A 19,566-nucleotide genomic window follows, 5' to 3' on the forward strand; every position below is an offset into this window, starting at 1 on the left:
AAAAGCAGCTTACTGCTGAGAAGCTGTTGCATAGGAGTTGATGATTCAGCACAACATGAGCCTCCACATAGAAAGCTGTGTAGCTTACCAAAATGAGCACAAGAGCTTGCAGAATCCTGGAAATGATTTGGCCTAGATTAGTTGGTAGAAAATTTTGATCAAAGCTTAGTTTTGATATGTAGATATAAATATTTTTTTTCCCATCTGATTTTAGAAAGGTAACTTCTTTTCTATACAGAGCAATCTGCTCATAGTCAACTTCCATAGCCTTCCTTCTGCTTCCATTCCATTGACCAGGAGAATGTGCTGTTCTCCAAGAATCACTACAGGGTGTCTGAAGCTGCGCTGCCACTTGTTGTCATTTAGTGCAAATGTCTGTTTGCCTTCTGCCCCTGGAAATCATGATGACGAACAGTAATCAATGATGTTGACACATGGTCAAAGTACAGGCTGCTTAAAACACTTCCTCCAGTGGCATATAGCCTGATGAAGGAATGTGTCACAGGAGGAAAACGGGCATTTTTTTCTGCAGTGGCTTAGAAGGAAAGGTCTCACTTTCAAAGCTTTTTTGTTTGTTTGTTTCTGTTTGTTTCTGTTTGTTTTTGTTTGTTTATTTTAAATACAAATTTTTGCTCCTTGATGCATACCCTACTTAAGAATAAATAAACAATGACAATAGAATGTGTATTCGTCATTAGTGTCTCTCAGAAGAAAAAAAAAAGTGTTCACTGCTTGTGAGCCAATGGTGTAAAAGGTGCTTAAAATAAGTCATGCATACTTCTACAGGAGCTCTGTCAGTTATCAAGCTTTGTGTGTCACGTAGGGAGGGTCAGTAGCTGTTTGGCATGTTGTGTAGATGGAAGGCATGTGCACAGAATCTGTAGCTGTGAGAGTATGCATAGTGACTGCCAGCCCAAGGCTTTGGTTCTACATCTTGCACAGGTAGTAGCAACTGGTTCTGAGTATTTGCTCATGTGTTTCCAAAGTTTAGGACTAAGGATGAGAATCTGTTGGAGCAGCAGGAGTTTACTGGGTCCTCTCTTCTACTTCCTTTTCTCTGTATTTCATTGAACGGCCTGAACACGAGTAGATAACTACTCTTTTGTCCCTAAAAAGAGAAGAGCAGCCTCAATGGAAAACTCTGTTCTAAATAAAATATTCACAATAATCTCCTGGATCTATTGCATGGCAGGAGTTACATGTTGAAAAATAATCCTGATGCTGTTACAAGCTGGTTTTCAGCCAACTTCCAGCTGCAAGATTTTTTCAGTTTTGAATGAAATTATTTTTGCTATTGAGAAGACCCCTGCTGTTTTAGAAACACAGTTAATAATTATTATGTGCAGACTAACCCATTTTTTTAAAGGGCTTAAAGGAAAAAGAATGAATCCCTTCAGTATTTTTTATACCTTTGTCTTCCATAATGCAGTATTAAGTGCTCTGATCACCACCTTGTATCTGCATTTCAGAAATCCTGAAGCATTATTCAGGATGTATGTGTAGTGAACCTCTGAAATTCACTGTATTTGACATTTTCTTCCAGGTTTTCAGATGAAGATCTGCGGGCTTCTGAAACTTGTTTTTTAGTAAGCCTGGGTCAGTTATATTTTTCCATTAATTGAAAGGCAGATTTCACAAGACGCTTTAAAATATGTTATTTTGGTGGTCTGTTTCTACTCCTCAACATTTGCCCAGCAGGTAAACAGAGACACAAGAAATAGTATTTGAGGTGAGGGAAAGAGTTTATTGTTAATGTGAATACTATAGAATGCAGCTAATTTAACCCCTAGCTGGATATCCTTTGTTTTAACAGGTAATAATGCCAGATGTAGTGAAGTGTTTAGAATCCCTGAGGGATAGGGGTCTCTTTCTATAAATTTCATACAATAGCCCAACTAGTGAGAAATAAACTGCCCCAGCCCCAGCAGGAATTATCATCTACTAGTCCAGCCAATTCAGCAGGGGTGGCTTGGGTTGCTGCATTTTAATTAATTCACCAGCCAAACTAACCCACATCCAAGGGATTACAGCTATACATATTGTTACCTGTGGATTGTATGGGTTCAAGAAAATTAGTATGCTTACTTTTCACTTAAGAACTGCATGTGTTTTTTATTAGGAATGTGCTTATATAAAGCAATTTTTGTTTGTCTATACAATGTAGTGAAGTCTGAATATAGAATATACCATCTGGGTCCATTGCATTGCCTTTGAGAGTCAGCCTTAACAGGAATTGATGGCTAAAACACTAGATGTTAGAAAGTCAGCACCACAGCTAAAATTCATTGTATCAAAATCTGAAAGGGTGTAGATTTCCTTTCTTGTAAAAATCAAACCAGACACAGCTCTGAAAATTAAATTCAATTAGCTTTTCTTTCCTGAAGTATGAATTACTATTTTTTTTTCTACCAGCCCTGCTTTCTTCAATGATTAGTTTTACTCCTTATAGAAGATGGGAGCTCAAACTATTTTTCCCCCACATTATGTTCACTTTTTGAAGTTTCCTATTTTCATTACAAGTTGTCAAATAATGAGGGGAAAGGTAGGGCTGCAGCTGCACAGAATTGTGTGCAAGTCCTACACATATACAGAGTGAAGTTTATAAGAAGATTTTAGATCAGATTTGAATAGTGCTTTAACAATTGCTCAGAAGATTGTTTTGATAAATATTCACATGAAATGTGAGTTGAGATATTTTCTGAATTTATATGTATGGGATTTTTAAAATGCAGAAAGTAGTAATACCATCATATATATATATATATATATTTATTTAATGTAATATTCATTCGAAAATATGTTTAGAAAAGAAAGAACATAATTGTTCAGTTGCAAGGGACTTATAAAGATCAAGTGCAACTGCATCACCACTTCAGGGCTAACCAAAACTTAAAACATATTATTGAGGGCATTGCCCAAATGCCTCCTGAACACTGACAGGTATGGGGCATCAACCATTTCTCTAGGAAGCCTATTTCAGTAACTGACCACCATCCTGGTGACAAAATTCTGTAAGCTGTATAAAAATGTAGTATTCTTTATGGGAACTGATACTGAATTTTAATGTTACTTCAGTTCTGGCAGCACAGATTTCTCTGGCTCTGCATTAGGCATGGTTTTCCTGGGACTGTTCATTCTTTCATCTAATTTCATTGGGCAAATCAAATTGTGTAATCATTCTTTGACTGCATGAAGCACAAACTAATGTATTTTTAAAAAATCAATTCAGAACTTAAGGAATTTAATCCAAATGAAATTTAGAGGAGATTACATTGGGGAGTGTATTTGTACTGAGTTGATTCAAAATGCAGTATAAAGCCAAGGATGCTAGCGTGATATGAAGATGCTGAATTATTTTTAAAAGGACCAATTTTTCTATTTCTAATGGAAATACTGACAGTGTTGTTTGATTTGTTAGAAAAACTGCAGCTCTAGGAATTCACCCTTCCTTCCTACCTGCGACCAAATAAATGTGTGACGGTTTCATTTTACTTCTCCTGTTTCAGAGGTAGAAGGACTTATGGTCCTGGTGGTTTTGGGTGGAGGTAACAAGCTTTTACCAAACCAGCTCAAATTCTGCATGTTTTCTTGCCTTGTTTTCTCTCTGTGCCAGTCTCCCCCATGATTCCAAGCCTGGTTCTTCAAAATCCATTTTATCCTTTATTGTCTTTACTTGAAAATTCTCATCTCTTCCACCTCCATAACGTCCTCCATGGGTCTTCCATCTGTGCGTCCATTTCTGACTTCGTGTACTTCAAGTGTGACTGTTCCTTTTCTCTTGGCTTTGCAGTCTGATCTCCTTAGCACAGGCAGAGCTCCGCCGCCCTGCTGCCTGTGTGTACAGGGAAACTAGACCCTGCCATCCAACAGTCGTCCGCATGGGTCAATCATGGTTTACCTCTGATATGCAGATTAAATAGCTACCCTGTGCTGATTAACTGCAGTGTCTGAGGCAAGTAAAATGCAAGTTTCCTTTAAGTTCCCTTTAGATTTTTTAAGTCCCAGTTTTTTTCAAACTCCTTGTTAATTTTTGGATCTATTCCTATTAATTCTTTTTATTTTCTAATGACCTGTGTAAGTGTTTTTTCCACTTTTTTCTACCCTCTTCTATAGTGAAAGGTGTTAATCTCATCATGACAACCTCACCAGCTTAGCAAGTCCATCCTTTGGAGGTTGCTGAGTCCTGCCCTTCATACGAGGACAAGCACCTCTTCTTCTTTTACCATAGCCCAGCTCTGTTGTGTGCACTGATGAACACATTCTCTGCTATCCACTTCATATTTGGTATCTGCCAACCAAATGTAGCATACATATAACCATCTCTGCTGTTCTACTTACTTTAAGCATTTAAAATACTTCAATCTCTAAAATAGTGTCCTTCTAAAATAATTGTGAATTCAATGAAACCCAAGGTAAATATGCAGAAAAATAATTCAAAATACTCATTTTGAATTGAGAGGGGAGGGAATACAAAAAGTTGCACACATAGATTTTTAGTATTTTAAAATGTTTTTCAAACATAGGTGGAAAACAACACACATAGAGATCACAGAATCACAGAATTTTCTAGGTTGGAAGAGACCTCAAGGTCATCGAGTCCAACCTCCAACCTAACGCTAACAGCCCTCCACTAAACCATATCCCTAAGCTCTACATCTAAACGTCTTTTGAAGACTTCCAGGGATGGTGACTCCACCACTTCCCTGGGCAGCCTGTTCCAGTGCCTCACAACCCTTTCAGTGAAGAAGTTCTTCCTAACATCTAACCTAAAACTCCCCTGGCTCAACTTAAGCCCATTCCCCCTCGTCCTGTCACCAGGCACGTGGGAGAACAGGCCAACCCCCACCTCGCTACAGCCTCCCTTGAGGTACCTAAAAAGAGCGATAAGGTCACCCCTGAGCCTCCTCTTCTCCAGGCTGAACAAGCCCAGCTCCCTCAGCCGCTCCTCGTAGGACTTGTTCTCCAGGCCCCTCACCAGCTTCGTCGCCCTTCTCTGCACCCGCTCAAGCACCTCGATGTCCTTCTTGTAGCGAGGGGCCCAAAACTGAACACAGTACTCGAGGTGCGGCCTCACCAGAGCTGAGTACAGGGGGACGATCACCTCCCTAGCCCTGCTGGTCACGCTGTTCCTGATACAAGCCAGGATGCCGTTGGCCTTCTTGGCCACCTGAGCACACTGCTGGCTCATATTCAGCCGACTATCCACCATCACTCCCAGGTCCTTCTCTGCCTGGCAGCTTTCCAACCATTCCTCTCCCAGCCTGTAGCTCTGCTTGGGGTTATTGCGCCCCAGGTGCAGGACCCAGCACTTGGCCTTGTTAAACTTCATGCAGTTGACCTCAGCCCATCGGTGCAGCCTATCCAGATCCTCCTGCAGAGCTTTCCTACCCTCAAGCAGATCGACACGCACCTAACTTGGTGTCATCTGCGAACTTACTGAGGGTGCACTCGATGCCCTCGTCCAGATCATCGATGAAGATATTAAAGAGGACCGGCCCCAGCACCGAGCCCTGGGGGACGCCACTAGTGACTGGCCTCCAACTGGACTTGGCTCCATTCACCACGACTCTTTGGGCCCGGCTATCCAGCCAGTTTCTAACCCAACGAAGCGTGCGCCAGTCCAAGCCAAGAGCAGCCAGTTTCTTGAGGAGAATGCTGTGGGAGACGGTGTCAAAAGCCTTGCTGAAGTCAAGGTAGACCACATCCACAGCCTTTCCCTCATCCACCCAGCGCGTCACTTTGTCATAGAAGGAGATCAGGTTCGTCAGGCATGACCTGCCTTTCATAAAGCCATGCTGACTGGGCCTGATCACCTGCTTGCCCTGCAAGTGCTGATGTCACACAACAAGTTCTATTCTGATTTCATATATTGTGTTTTTTTTAACACTTTTAAGTGATCATTTGGACTAATGGCTGAGTGAGTTTATCATGTCACTGAAGAATTTGTACTGCAGGAAAACTAATTCTGTGGTAATATAAATGGGTTGTGTAGCAGCTGTGATTCGTTTCATGTAAGGCACATCATGAAGTTTTTCATGAGTTGTCACTGGTCTTGGTGTAGGTGGTATGACATGGAAGCAAATGTTTTTATTATGACCAAGTAGTTAAGACATAGAAACCCAGTTATTTAGCATAGCATATATTACAGTGTTTTTTCCTTTTTTTTTTTTCTTTCCATTTTTTTTTTTTCATCTTGTGCATGTTCACAATTATATGTGGACTTTTAAAAGTAAATATTTTACAGAATCATTAAACAACTTTCCAGACAGAAACACATATGTCAGTAAAAGAGAATGCTGATGTTTTCAACAATGTAGGAATTCTAATTTTTACTGTTCTCTAATTTGGTGAGCTAAATATTCCAAGAGTATGCCTTTTTTCTTATTGTTCCAGCCAACTTCAAATAACTTATGCTCTGAATTCAGGCAGCCTGATAGGTACAGAGAAGAGAGTTACAAGGAAAAAGGTAGTAACCGGGTATTCCTCTAAACATAATTTTCTTTAAAAGTAAACAAATACACATTCAACTACAGAAATATACTTCATATAATTGTAAGTGTATATATACCTTGTATACATAAAGATATGTATGTACATATTTGCAAGCTATGAAGAGGGAAGAGTTGTTAGGAATATCTGAAGCTATATAGTGAGTACTTTTGTGGTTGGATTCATCTGATGTATGGGGTGCTTAATTTCTGGTTTCTAGGCTGAATTGGAAATGGATTCATTGTCAATCACACACTGCAATATACGTCTGCAAATGGTTATTAGCTGCTTGGGCTTAGGGTCCTCTCAGTTTCTTCTCTTGAAACTGCTCATGTTGTTGGATTAAATATTCTGTAGCTTTGGTATTTGCTGGCATGATAGTTATGGTATCAGTATTAACATTTATCATTCTGATATAGTGGAACATACTTACAGAAAGTGGCATGTATGTTGCCACAATAATTTTTGCTTTCTACATATTTCTGCTTCCTGACCAAAAACATCAACAAAATATTTAGTTGATATGAATTCCAGACCAGCTTCTGAGGGTGTTATTATTTGCATTCACGGTTTGATTCTGAAGAGCTCAAGATGAGAGCAAGAGACTTCTCCTGTTACCAGCTCTCAGCTCTTCAGATGCACATGAGGTTTTTGCCACTGAAGCTCCTCACTCCTCCGGGTAATGGAGCCTTGAATCACTCTGATTATACTGGTGACCTCCCAGTGGTGACCTCCCAAGTCATACAGGCTCTGGAAAACTACATGTGCTGATTCAGCAAAAGGCTCACAGCGTAGGAAGCCAAAATAAGCAAAGTAAAATGCACTACTCTACACAAGACAGTTCTGTTTGCACATTTCTGTTAAGTTTTGCAGGCTGCTTTCTCCCCATCCCCATACCTTTTTTGTTTGTTTGTTTTGTTTTGTTTTGTTTTAATGGGAAGAAGCAAGGAGATCAATTTATCACCAACAAGACAAGGAGTAAGGTCTGTAGTAGTAACAGTTATCTGCTAAGGTTTGCACCAGGTGTGGTGAAATCCTGTTCCTGACTGTTGGTGCTGTTTTCTGGCATGGAGGAAAAAGGTGGTGTCAGCCATTAGCTCAGTGACCTCTTCCTTGGAACAGCATAGGCGCATAAACCAGAGGAGATCTCTCTAAAACCATTCCCAAGTCTTGTGGTATCTTATCATTTTGTCCCCAGATTAGAACTCCAGAGACATGCTGTCAGAAATCTTTACAACAGGGCATAATTTCTAAACTCGCCTCTTCTGTGTGTTACTAAAAGTGACTAAAAAGACTGAAGGCAAGCTGCTTACCTGGACATGCCTTCTTAAGTATCTGTTTCTTAGTGCTGTTATTTGCCTCTCAAAGATTATGCTGACACTCCCCTGGCTTTGGGTACATTTGGATGAACTGTTAAAGGCAGTGCCGTGCCACCCTACAGTGGTTTCACACTGATAGATAGCTCAGCACCACCATGCAGCTTTCTCACTTCCCCTCCTCAACAGAAAAAGGGGAGAAAATATGATGAGAAAAACTAAAACAAACAAACAAACAAAACAACACCTCTTGGGCTGAGAGAGGGCCAAGAAGATTATTCGTCAGTTACCATCATGGGCAAAAGTCAGGTTTGGGAAGATTAATGTGATTTATTGTCAATTAGTAAAAAGCTAGAGCAGTGAAGACAAAAAAAAAAAAAAAAAAAGAAAAAGAAACTTCTCCCCACCCATCTTTTCCTTCCTCCTACCCTTGAGCAGCGCAGGGGAAGGATCAGTCGCTGATGCTTCATCTCCACTGCCTCTTCAGGGTCCCTCTCTGCCCCTGCTCCCTGTGGGGTCCCTCCCATGGGATGCTGTCCTTCCCGAACTGAGCCTGCGACACACCAGTATACACCACTGCTGGTTTAGCTGTCCATTCCATCATGAATCCTGTTCTGTAAAATCATCAGGGGTGTACTAGTGGCCAGAGTTTTATTCTTGGGCAAGACTTTGCAGAGCCAAATTACAAAAAAGTAAATTAATCACTGACAACAGCATTACTGAGTGGCAGTGATTGCCCTCAGTCACAGCAGCCACAGTGAATGCCTGGAGATGGGCACAGAAATGATGATCTATCTGTTGGGATAATCAGCTGCAAAGCTTACCTAACTGTGTCTTCAACCTGATCAAGTCAGTTCTAGAAGGTTTGCTGCCTACTTAACAAGAGCATACGTAGATCAATTAGTTTAATGTTTATATTGTACTCTGAATAAGTAGCATATAGGAGTGATTAGCAGTTTATGTAGTGAATTCCCCATTACAGTGCTGGAGTAAAATATTAGAGTTACAAACTTTATCATAGCAGGTCCTTAGAATTTTATCTTTCAACATTTTTGGTTGTCCTTAAGACATGATTTTTATTTCTATTTTTTTTAATATGGCATTAATTTTTCATTTATTTTCTTTTTTGCTAAATAAAGTCTTCTGAGAGTTGGCCAAGGAGGGATCTAATTAAATTCATGTGATGATTCTGGGAGTCACTGAGGCTTGCAGTACTCCCACACATTTATCAATACACCGTTATGAGAGACAAATCATTTTAGCATTTGAGTTGAAGATTACGTTATGTGTGTTTGATGTACACAAGCCCTCAGATGACTGAGCTGCATAAACCTTACAGCAGGTGACCTTTCCTGATGAAGAGGTTTTCCCTGAAATAAATCTTCTCAGCCAGGTACCAACTCCCGTGCTCACTTGGACATGCCTGTGTAGAGCATTACCCAGCATTACCTGTGCCCATATGGAGGAGAAGGAAGTGCAGAGCATGCATGCCAGTAGCATAGAAGCTGTTTTTGTATAGAAATAACATATCCGGAATAATAAACCCCATGGGACAGCTTAATTCATACAGTCAACATGTCTGAACCGTGTTCAAAAGCAAGCTGTTTGTGTCATGCTGTATCTCATGGCTGTCTCTTATACTAGTGTGGGTTTCTTCTGACTGAAAGAGATCTGCAGTGCCATTGGCTGCATGGTCTATGTGATATCCTTTCATTTCATGAGGTTCTGCTGTGTATGTTTTTCAGGAAGCTGTGTATGATAGTGCCAGTACCCTCTAGCTTAATATCATGGTTTTGACTGGGATAATTTCTTTGTAGAGGTTTCTATGATGATGTGTTTTGGATTTCTGATGAAAACAGTGGTGATAACCCACTGATGTGTTTAGCTGTTGCAGAGCAGTGCTTGCACAGAGCCAAGGCCTTTTCAATTTCTGGTGCTGCCCTGCCAGTGAGGAATCTGGGGGTATACCAGGAGCTGGGAGGGGACACAACCAGGACAGCTCACACAGACTGACCAAAGGGATGTCCCATCCCCTATTGAATGATGGTCAGCAATAAAAGCTGGGAAAGAAGGTGGGGAGGAAAGAGAGGTGTTTGTAATGATGGCGCTTGTCTATCCAAGAAACCATTCCATCTGATGAGCCTTGCTTTCCTGGGAATGGCTGACTACGTGCCTGCCAATGGGAAGCAGAGAATGAATTCCTTGTTTTGCTTTGCTTGTGCATGTGGCTTTTGCTTTACCTAATGAACTGCCTTTATCTCAACCCTTGAGTTCTTGCACTGTTTCCTTTCTGATTCTCTCCCCCATCACACATGGGGAGTTTGAGCAAGTGGCTGTGTGGCACTTAGCTGTCTGTTGGGGGTTAAACCACAACACTTGAAAATCTGCAGCTAATGGGAAATGTAAGTCTTACAGAGGTTAGCACATCTCCTGAGGACAGGCTTCCTTGCTCTGGCACATGTGCTCCGTGCTGCTGATGGCTCCAAAAGTGCCTTAAAGCCAGTGCTGAGATGTAGCATTTTAGTGCCTCCATTTTACTGGTGGCTGTCACTGGGTTGCTTAGAGGCATCTAAGCATAAATGTGGTAGAATATAAAGTTATCTGAATCCTTTATAACTGTTACAGTTTAGCCTGAGTTTTTTCCCCCCCTACCAAATTCATAGAGTACAGGTCCCTTCCTTGAAGGTAACAAGTAAAGCTGCTGAGACTGCCCTGACCTAGACCTCTGGAGAGGTCTCAACCTCCCACTCAGAAAAGTGTCTTCCAACCAGCAGTGCCGTAACTTTGAGTGCACACATTTAACACATTCAAGCAAGTAAGCCTTGAAGGTGACCTGAAGGTGTAATTTGTAATTTGATTTTTCCCTTCAGTTCCCACTAAAACAGAAGTACTGCTTGGTCCATCTGGTGCTCTATGTGTCTGTTTGGGCAACCAGGAAGGAAGTAGCACAATACTTATATCTTTTCCTCTTTTGTGTCTCTGTCACCATTACTGCCATCAATGGTTGGCAAACAACAACAACAAGAAAAAAGAAAACATCTCTAATGATTGTTGCAAATGCATTGCCTTAAAAAAGACATGATAGGTTGCCACATATTTTGGACCAGGTTATGTTTCTTGCTGCCCTAAAGAGTCATCCAGGATGTCAGGATACGTCAGGATCCATAGAAGGCATGACGAAGAGGCACCTTGAGATCTTACAGTTCTGTTGGCTGAATAATCAGTCACTGAAGTTCACTGGTTTGACAGAGAACAGTTTTTAGACCATATTTTTGGTTGCATCTGTGGGGAAAAATAAGGTATTTTTGCCCAAGCTCGAAGAAGTAGAAAACATAGTTTCAGCTAGGCAACTCTGTTTATTGACATATTCAAAGAGGCATATGTACAACTGTTCTTCCCTTTTTTTTTTTTTTTTTTTTTAATTTAGTGGGGCTACATCCATTGTCTACAGATGCAGGCAGAAAGGGACCCAGAAACCTTACGCCGTCAAAATGTTGAAGAAGACAGTAAGTGTTTTTTGGTTTTGTTTTTGGTTTGGTTTGGTTTTGGTTTTGGTTTATGGCTTTTTTGTTTGTTTTCCTGTTTTTGTTTGTTTGTTTATTTTGTTTTTGTTTTTGCTTTGGGATCTGTTTCTGACTTTCTGTTTTTTTTTTTGTTTGTTTGTTTGTATGTTTGTTTTGTTTTGTTTGTTTTGTTTGTTTGTTTGTTTCCCTTTCGGTGCAGTTTCTTCATGGGGGAAATGGACTAGATTTAGGACCCCACTAAGCTTTGTATTTTCTGTAGGGGGACTTCTTCAGCTCCTTATAGTTAAAACAGCTTTTAGATGTAATAGTACTCTGTTGCAAACCCCTTATCTTCACAAATCTTGTTTGTATCTTCATCTGGTATTGGCATTATGGACCTAGATTTGGGCAAAACATTTTAGATGAAAATTTCTTTCACTGTGAAAAAGAAACAGGTTTTATTTATGTACTCTGTGATTTCGTATTGTTTTAGTACATTGATTTGCTCAAAAAATATCATTATATGATTTAGCTTTTTCATAAATGGATTAAAACATCAACCCAAACTCAAGTAAAATTAAATATTTCATAGTTTTTTGTGTTTTTTTTTTTTTTCTCTCCCTACAAAATTACAAAAGAAACAGTTGTGACATTTATTTTTAGAGCTCCATATATATAATACTTATACCACAGCTATTTTTGTGTGTGTCGTGAAATAGATGGTGGAAAGCATGAAGAAAGACTAAAGAGGAAAGGCTAGTAATGGTCTGAGAAACTTCAAGCAGCAAGAGAATAGTGGGGGATAGGGAAGAGTAGCTCATGTTCTTAACAAAGATAAATCTGAAGGAAGCAAGCAAGCTGTGAAGCATGGGTATGATTTTTATTCATGAGTGGTTTTGATTCAGTTTATTCTAGTGTTAAATCATCCATTATTCCATAAAGTTCAGGAATGTTCGCATGTAACAACATAATGATGGGTGGGTAGGCGTAAACATGTCTAAATGCTGAATTAACTGGTGGTCTCTGTGCAAGACATAATAAGTGGGTTCCACATGAGTAAAATGTTGGCATTAATTTGTCATTTCTGAAAGTAAGCCAAAGTTTAAACTGGCATAGAAATTCAGTCCTGTTTGCTGCTTTTGAATTTGCATCTGGTGCATTGGAGGAAGCACAGTTTGCATTGCTGCAGCCTACACTCTCTTTCCTATGGAAATGCAAAGGACTTTTTTTTTTTTTTTTCATGATTGTCATTGTGCAGTGCACTTGGAAGAAAGATATTACTTAAAACCATTTCTTTGCCCTGTTTTTGGCCTTTGTGGAGATTAATTCATGTTCACCATGGCCACATTAATACTAGATCCATCTATATGTGTCTGGGAACTATTCACTTCAGATTTTTAGCAGACTTATTTTAACACAGATTTCTTTTTATAATGATAGCAATACTAGAAAAATGGCAAGCAAGAAGGACATAAGAAAATGGTTATGTAAGTTATTTGCAGAACATCAATAGGTTAGCTTAATGCAACCTTGATTGTATCAGCAGTATGATTAAACAACTTGTGTAAATGAGCTCTTCCCAGGGTAATGATACACATTTTGTTGTGTTATGAGAATAAGTGTATTACTGTATAACTGGGCTTATTTGTATAATTAAGAACATGATACTGATTACAGATACTGTAACGATATGCAGCTTGTGTCTGTGTATGACGAGCTACTGTAGCTGTCTTCCAAATTGGAGACATAATTATTATCACAGAGACAGAACTAACTGTGTGTTACACTGCTCCCACAGTAGGAGGCCTGATCTTTGCTCAGATCCTTTCCCAGTAAAAATAAGCAAGTGTGGGCCAAGTCAAACAGTGATATGTTGATCAGCTTAAGATTCCTGTTGACTTTTTAAAACAATTATTAAATATTAATAAAAATAAATAAATAAATGGCAGTTCAATAGTGGAGGAGTTGAAGGGAGAGAAAGAGGAAGAGCCTGCGAATGGTAGCTTTTGATACACAGACCCATTCTTCAATTCCCTTTCTTATGTGCACTCAAAGGAGTTTCAAAGGGCACAGGAAATTAGAAGACAAAGATGATAAAAGATCAAATACTCTAATTTTTCCATTCAAACTGCCTAACTTTAAACATTGCACAGAGCAAGACTAACTCAGCAAGGAAGAGTGTCCATGAAAATGGTGGGTCAGGGAGCGAGTGGTCCAGCATGTTCTGGAAATGGCAGCAAGTGGCGTGTGGTTAGAAGTCTGGCAGCTCCAGACTGTGAGCGCTGATCATTACTGTACTGTCCTTTAAAACAAAGTTTCTGAAATCATTACTTTTGTCTCAAGAGAACAGCTCAGACAAGAAACAAATGATCCTTTTGGACTGAAGTAGCATGCTGGGAATAGACAGTAAGAAACATAAAATGCTTATCAATGTTCTTTTTATTTAAGTAATAAGATTAATTTTTCATTTCACCTAATGCAGTCCTGTTTAAAAGCAAATAAAGGTTTTGGCAAGATGTACCAGTCAATTATGAGTACACATACTTGTGGAAAGACGTGAGTTTTTAGAAGCTTCTGTAATTGATATTAGTTCATCATCTAGGTGAACAAAACTTAGTTCAAGAAACCTTTATAGTTCTTACTCTTGAAATTTCTGACTGCCAGAGTTAGGAAATGAATTAATACCATACTTCCAAAGTAGCTAAAATGCAACTGTTAGAAGAGGTAAAGAAGCCAAAAGAAAAGTTGATACATCTATTAGCAGGGAAAACAAAACAAAACAAAAAAACTCTGATATAATGTACACAAAATTAAATGTGGAATTGTTCATAAGAGATATAAAAAGAAATAAACTTAAAAGCCTACATCTATGGGCAGTGAATTAATGTGCTAAACTGTTGTCTTTGATTTGCTTAAATGCCTTATTCAAACTTTATGCTGTTAGTCTTCTGAGCTTAACTGAAACATAAGGTTGTATTATCTACTCATTTTTCAATCTCCTGTGTTTAGCAGATTTCTTTCTTTTTGTAAAGGTTGTAGATGTAAATAATTGAATCATATTCATTGAATACCTTTATAAGAAAATCCATTTCAAGCAGGGAAAAAAAAAAAAAAAAAAAGCAGATTCATACAGTGCTTCAGAAAAAAAATATAATCATCAAATGAGGTAAGTACAGAGATGAACTTACAAACTTCCAGTTGCAAATATGAGGTCAGTTTGCTTTTCACTATGCACTTCTGCAAAGGTGACTCAGTATTTGCTTAAGAAAAATGAAGTATCTTTAGGATACATTTTACAAACATGATTGTTACTACTCTATGCAGGGACTAAGAATTACATGAGATTTGTAATCAATCATTCTGAAACAGTTGTTGTATACAGTATATATCATACGGATCATACTGGAAGAACACTGGATTCATGAAGGGAGTAAAATGTGCTATTTATAGAGTAAAGCCTCTACTCTGCAGACCTTTGCCTCTTTCTGGTGTGTTCTGAGGAAGCTAGGCAACATTTGAACCAAGGTCCTGCCTGGAGATCGTCTTGTTATTTGAGCAGGTAAATAAATGCCTTCCAAGAAATTAGGTCCACCTCTGCCTTTAAATTTCCTGCTGTGGTCTGGATGAGTTGCTTAAAAAATATTAGTGAGTGTCACCATGAAGAAAACAGATGGCCTCTGCTCTGTCATTTTGCAAATCGAAACATGGAGGGCCTGCCATCTTTTTAGATGTACCTCTTTTTAGATGTACATCTTTTTAGATGTGTTAACAACTGTAACAGAAGTAATTTGGGAGCTGTCACTGCAGGAAAGCAACACACTCAGGAAAGGGATTCTGAGTCAGGTTGCCTGGAGCTTGGGTCCTTCTGTACTCCAAGCTCAGCCTGCGCTGTTGACCAAGTTATTTACTGCTTTTGTTTCAGCTTTGTCATTCATAACATGGAGATAATATTTATTTGATTTGTTTAATAGTAGTGTTTTGTAAGATTGCCTGGATATTATTTGTAGGTTTTAACTGATATATACTGCCCCATAAAATGGGTTAAGTATTATGAAATTGTAGGTGTTCTGTGTCTCAGCCAATGAGGCAACTGAATAAGTGAGACTATTTTGGAGAACTTTAATTTTATTTATTTATTTTTTTTTCATATGTTGGCATCCTCCTTCACAGGGTTTGTGATACTTAGCTACTACTTCCCAGGCATTTACTTAAAATATGTTTTTTTGTTTGTTTGTTTTTGTTTTTGTTTTGTTTTTTAATGAAGCAACATTCTTCTTGAAGACTGGTTGATGTTGTTCAGGCACATAAAGTTCTCAGATCAGAAACACAGCAACAGTTTGCAAGATACATGTTGGCAATGGCTATGCTGGAATTGGTCTAATTATACTAATCAGACAATTTGAGAACAATAAATACTTTATGTCTGTGGAGCAGAAAGGAGTGTCAACAAATGTAAAGGTAACAAGCTTCCCTCCTGCATAAGTGGGGTTGGTTTTCAAGTGTTATATATGTATACATAATATACATATATATGTTATAAACTTATTTATTCCCAGCTGTACAGACATTATCGTGGGCTGGGCTTTTTATTCTGAGTTGCAGTGAATTGGTGGTATTAAGTCATACTCAAGAGGCTTGTGCAAATATCACATTTGTTTTCCTGGAAGAGTGCTGCTTTTGGTTGAACCTTTCCAATTGACTGAGATGGCAAGTGCCACAGGTGTTTACTCTGAAAAATGGGTTTAGGGACTGTGTGTCACTCGTGCAGATTGCCAGAGTTAGTAAATAGGACTTTTGTAGAAAAAGCTCCTATGTCTGTGTCTATAAAATGAAAATATCTAACTGCTGCCATGTGACCTTACAGAAGCCTCCATATTTCCCTGCCACCATGTTTCTCCATTGCTGTAGACTGTACATATTGATGAAACCTGTATATATTGGTCCGGTGATGCAGTAATAATCAGCAGCCTTTCTGTACTGGCATCTGAGAAGAACAGAAATTTAGCTGAGAAAACCAGTCCACAGAAAAAGTGAGAGACTGACATAATATTCTAATTTGTCTGAAGTGCTATGGCAGTATTTTATTTTATTTTATTTTATTTTATTTTATTTTATTTTATTTTATTTTATTTTATTTGTCCAGGTTGGAAATGTTTACAATATGTATTTACATACATATGCATATTTAAAATCTAAAATTTTCCTCTCAGAGCTGATATTTTCCATTAATAAAATCATTTAAAACAAAATTCAATTTTAGATTTATGCATATACATATATTATAATATATTATATATATCTTAAATACATATATATATAATATATATATATCAGTATTGAGGTATTCAAGTCATTTTGATTTACAGTCTTTTTGAGAAAATTATTACTTGAAGTGTATTTAGTATTGCAAAGATCCAACTCCTGTGAATCTCTAAGCAGTATTATCAGGAATATCAACCTGCAGAAATTTAGATAGTGTCTTCAAGAATACATAACAATCATAGTGTTTTTAGCTGTTTGCACCCTAATAAAACAATAGTGCTACAAGAAGAGAGAGCATGATAAATAATTGTAGATTTCTGACTTGAGTGGCAAATACAGTAGGATCAGAATTTGAATGTAAATGTATGAGAAAATACTGAGTCAGAAGAACTCTGTGTCATGGCTTTCAAGAATTTGTGAGAAAGGTCTTAATGTCTGCAGAGGAGAGTCCTGTTTCCTACAAATGAGAAGACAAAAATCTGTTTATCAGAACTCTAGGAAAACTATTCATGTCACCATTATAGCCTATTTCAGCTATTATTTGGGGGCCATTGCTGTGTTCTAGCTGCAGCACCACAGTGAACTTGGTAGTTTTTTCATATTTTATGGATGGCAGACACTTGAGGAGCTGAGACTAGGAACTGGATCTGTAACAGATTTGTATCCAGGCAATTAGTAAGATAGTGCATAAAGCAGCAATGACTACATCCTGCATGCTTTTCTTCACAGATAAAATCCATGGAGATAAGGCAGGCATGTGCAAACCTTTGGTTAAGGCTTCTTTTCCCTTATTTTGTTGTTTTACATTAGCTTTTAGAATGAAGAGTGCCAGCACAAAGGGCTGAAGAGAGAAAGGAGTGGAGTATTAGATCTCAGCTTTTCTCAAACTCTGGTGAAAGGAGCGCTCTGTAGAAATTGGGGTTCATAGTTCAAAGCCTTTCAGATCTCTACGTTATTCTTTTCAAAGGTGTAATGAGGATTTAAGGTGATGGTGGTGCCAGTGCTCTTCTGTATTGCAACTCCATAATGAAACACTTTTGCAGGTCTGTGGAACTCTTTAGCATCCTTCACCACATTAGAGGTGTAAACCATATCAGAAGAATGCCATTATCAGCTGTAAGCTTTCCTATGTTCCATCTTTCATGTTAAAACGATGCTGGGAGGCAGAAATGAAAGAATGCGCAACTCTGCAAGTGTTTCATAAAAGTTTCTTGTTCTTTTGAACTCTTCATTTTATTTGTTGTTGGTGATGTATTCAATGTGGAAATGTCCGTAGTGTTTGTGGATGCCATGTCTGCCATGTAACTTGTGTGTTACAAGCCAGATTTTCTCTCTCCTGTGTCATGGATGTGTGAAATTTGTTCAAAGAGAGACAGCTACTGCTGAGCATCATGCAGAACCTGCCCTTCCTATGATTATGAGAGAATGGTCAGAGTATTGCAGTTATAAAGGAGACTTCAAAAAATTTGTTTGTAGGTCCCGTTTAGTTTCTCATCCTAGAGTAGCTGGACCTCACCAAAAGCTGATTGAGCCACAGATTTTACCTGCAGTAACAGAAGAGTATAAGAGGTCCTCAGGATTTGTTATTCTATGTAGGTACCAAAATTGACCCCCAAATAGCACTTTATGAATCAGAGATATCTTGTAGCTCTGATTCTATGTGATTTGCCAAATCTGCATGTGAATTTGATGGCAGTAAGGGGAGAGAGAGAGAGGTGAGTCTACTGAAATTCAAATATCCATCTGGTCTAGTTCAAGCTCACGTTCAAGCTCTAGTTCAAGCTCTAGTTCAAGTTTATATCAGCCTCCTCCTCAGCATCTCCCTCACTGACTCCTAAAATGAATAAAGAATCAGGGACTCCAGATTAAATATGGAAGGCACCCTGCAGCACTTTTGTGCAGAATTCACATGTTGGGATTTAGTCTAAGCTGATCTTCTGTCTGATCTGCTGGAGAGGAAGGTCACTGTACATTCCTGCTGCTCTCAGCCAGCTCAGTTGCTTCTCCTTTTTTTTCAGCATGGCTCGTAGATCCTGGCAGAGGAGGCAAACTAGTGTGCCTGTCGTTAATGTAGTTGAGATATCCTCCATAAGGACTGAAGAAATGTAGAGGCAGAAACAGTCCTGTAAGTTCTGATGATATTTGTTGACACTTAGCACTAAGAAGAAACTCAGTTTACAGTTTCTAATCTATGAACTGGGCTCTTTAAGTTAGTTGTATGGTCATGCTTTCAGATGTCTATCTACTTGTCTTAATTATCTCACCATCTCTACATGCTTCTCTGGTTCCCCTTCCAATTGTATCAAACATTTTTCATTCTCAATCCCTAAAAGCTGCCACAAGGGATTTTTTCTCCCTTTGAAGATATACCAGTTTTATGTGCTATTCAGATTATAAAATGTATAATCTGTAAATTATAGGGAGTTCTGGGGACATGGAGTCATTTATTTGGTTATATCTATGGTCAAATAATACAGAAGTGACTTTGTGACTTCAGGACCCCTCATTGGTGTTTGGGGCTGATCTGCCAGAAGGCTTGTCTAGCATCAGGAGACTGCAAGTCTGCTAGTTCAGGTGCCATTTAAGCAGCAGGTCCAGAGGTTCAGGGCATTTTATCAGGGATTACACACAAGACTTTATCTTTACCTGAAGTTGTCAAGATTTCTTCTTTCCTGACGTATGTTGAACAAAATATTCTTGTTTGATCAGCAGACTCACAACCAGGCCTTACAAAATGAAGTGTTAGAGCGTGTATTTGATTACACAGAATAATTTGGTATCTGTGATGGAGATTACAATACTAATGGTAGTCTTTATGCATCAGAGCTTCACTGGACTGAACTGAAGTTTCACATCCATCTGTGAGTGTGAGTTAATGCAGAGAACAGTGTGTACATTAGCTTAATATTTCTGTGCAATTTCTTAAATTGCAGTAGGCATCACACTTGGCTAATAATGTAAGTAAGTATAATATATTCCAGATCTTTCTCATGCAT

The 19,566-nt window shown here is 38.7% G+C and overlaps 1 protein-coding gene across 1 annotated transcript in view; it reads left to right on the forward strand.

The window, feature by feature from the left end:
• Positions 1-19,566, forward strand: part of CAMK4 (calcium/calmodulin dependent protein kinase IV) — a 156,217-nt gene that overhangs the window by 60,032 nt on the left and 76,619 nt on the right. The window contains exon 2 of the mRNA XM_032205478.1: positions 11,233-11,311. Coding sequence (XP_032061369.1) covers positions 11,233-11,311 — 79 coding nt within the window. The remainder of the gene's footprint in view (positions 1-11,232; positions 11,312-19,566) is intronic.

The sequence above is a fragment of the Aythya fuligula genome, chromosome Z (assembly GCF_009819795.1).
Source record: "Aythya fuligula isolate bAytFul2 chromosome Z, bAytFul2.pri, whole genome shotgun sequence".
Taxonomy (NCBI): Eukaryota; Metazoa; Chordata; class Aves; order Anseriformes; family Anatidae; genus Aythya; species Aythya fuligula.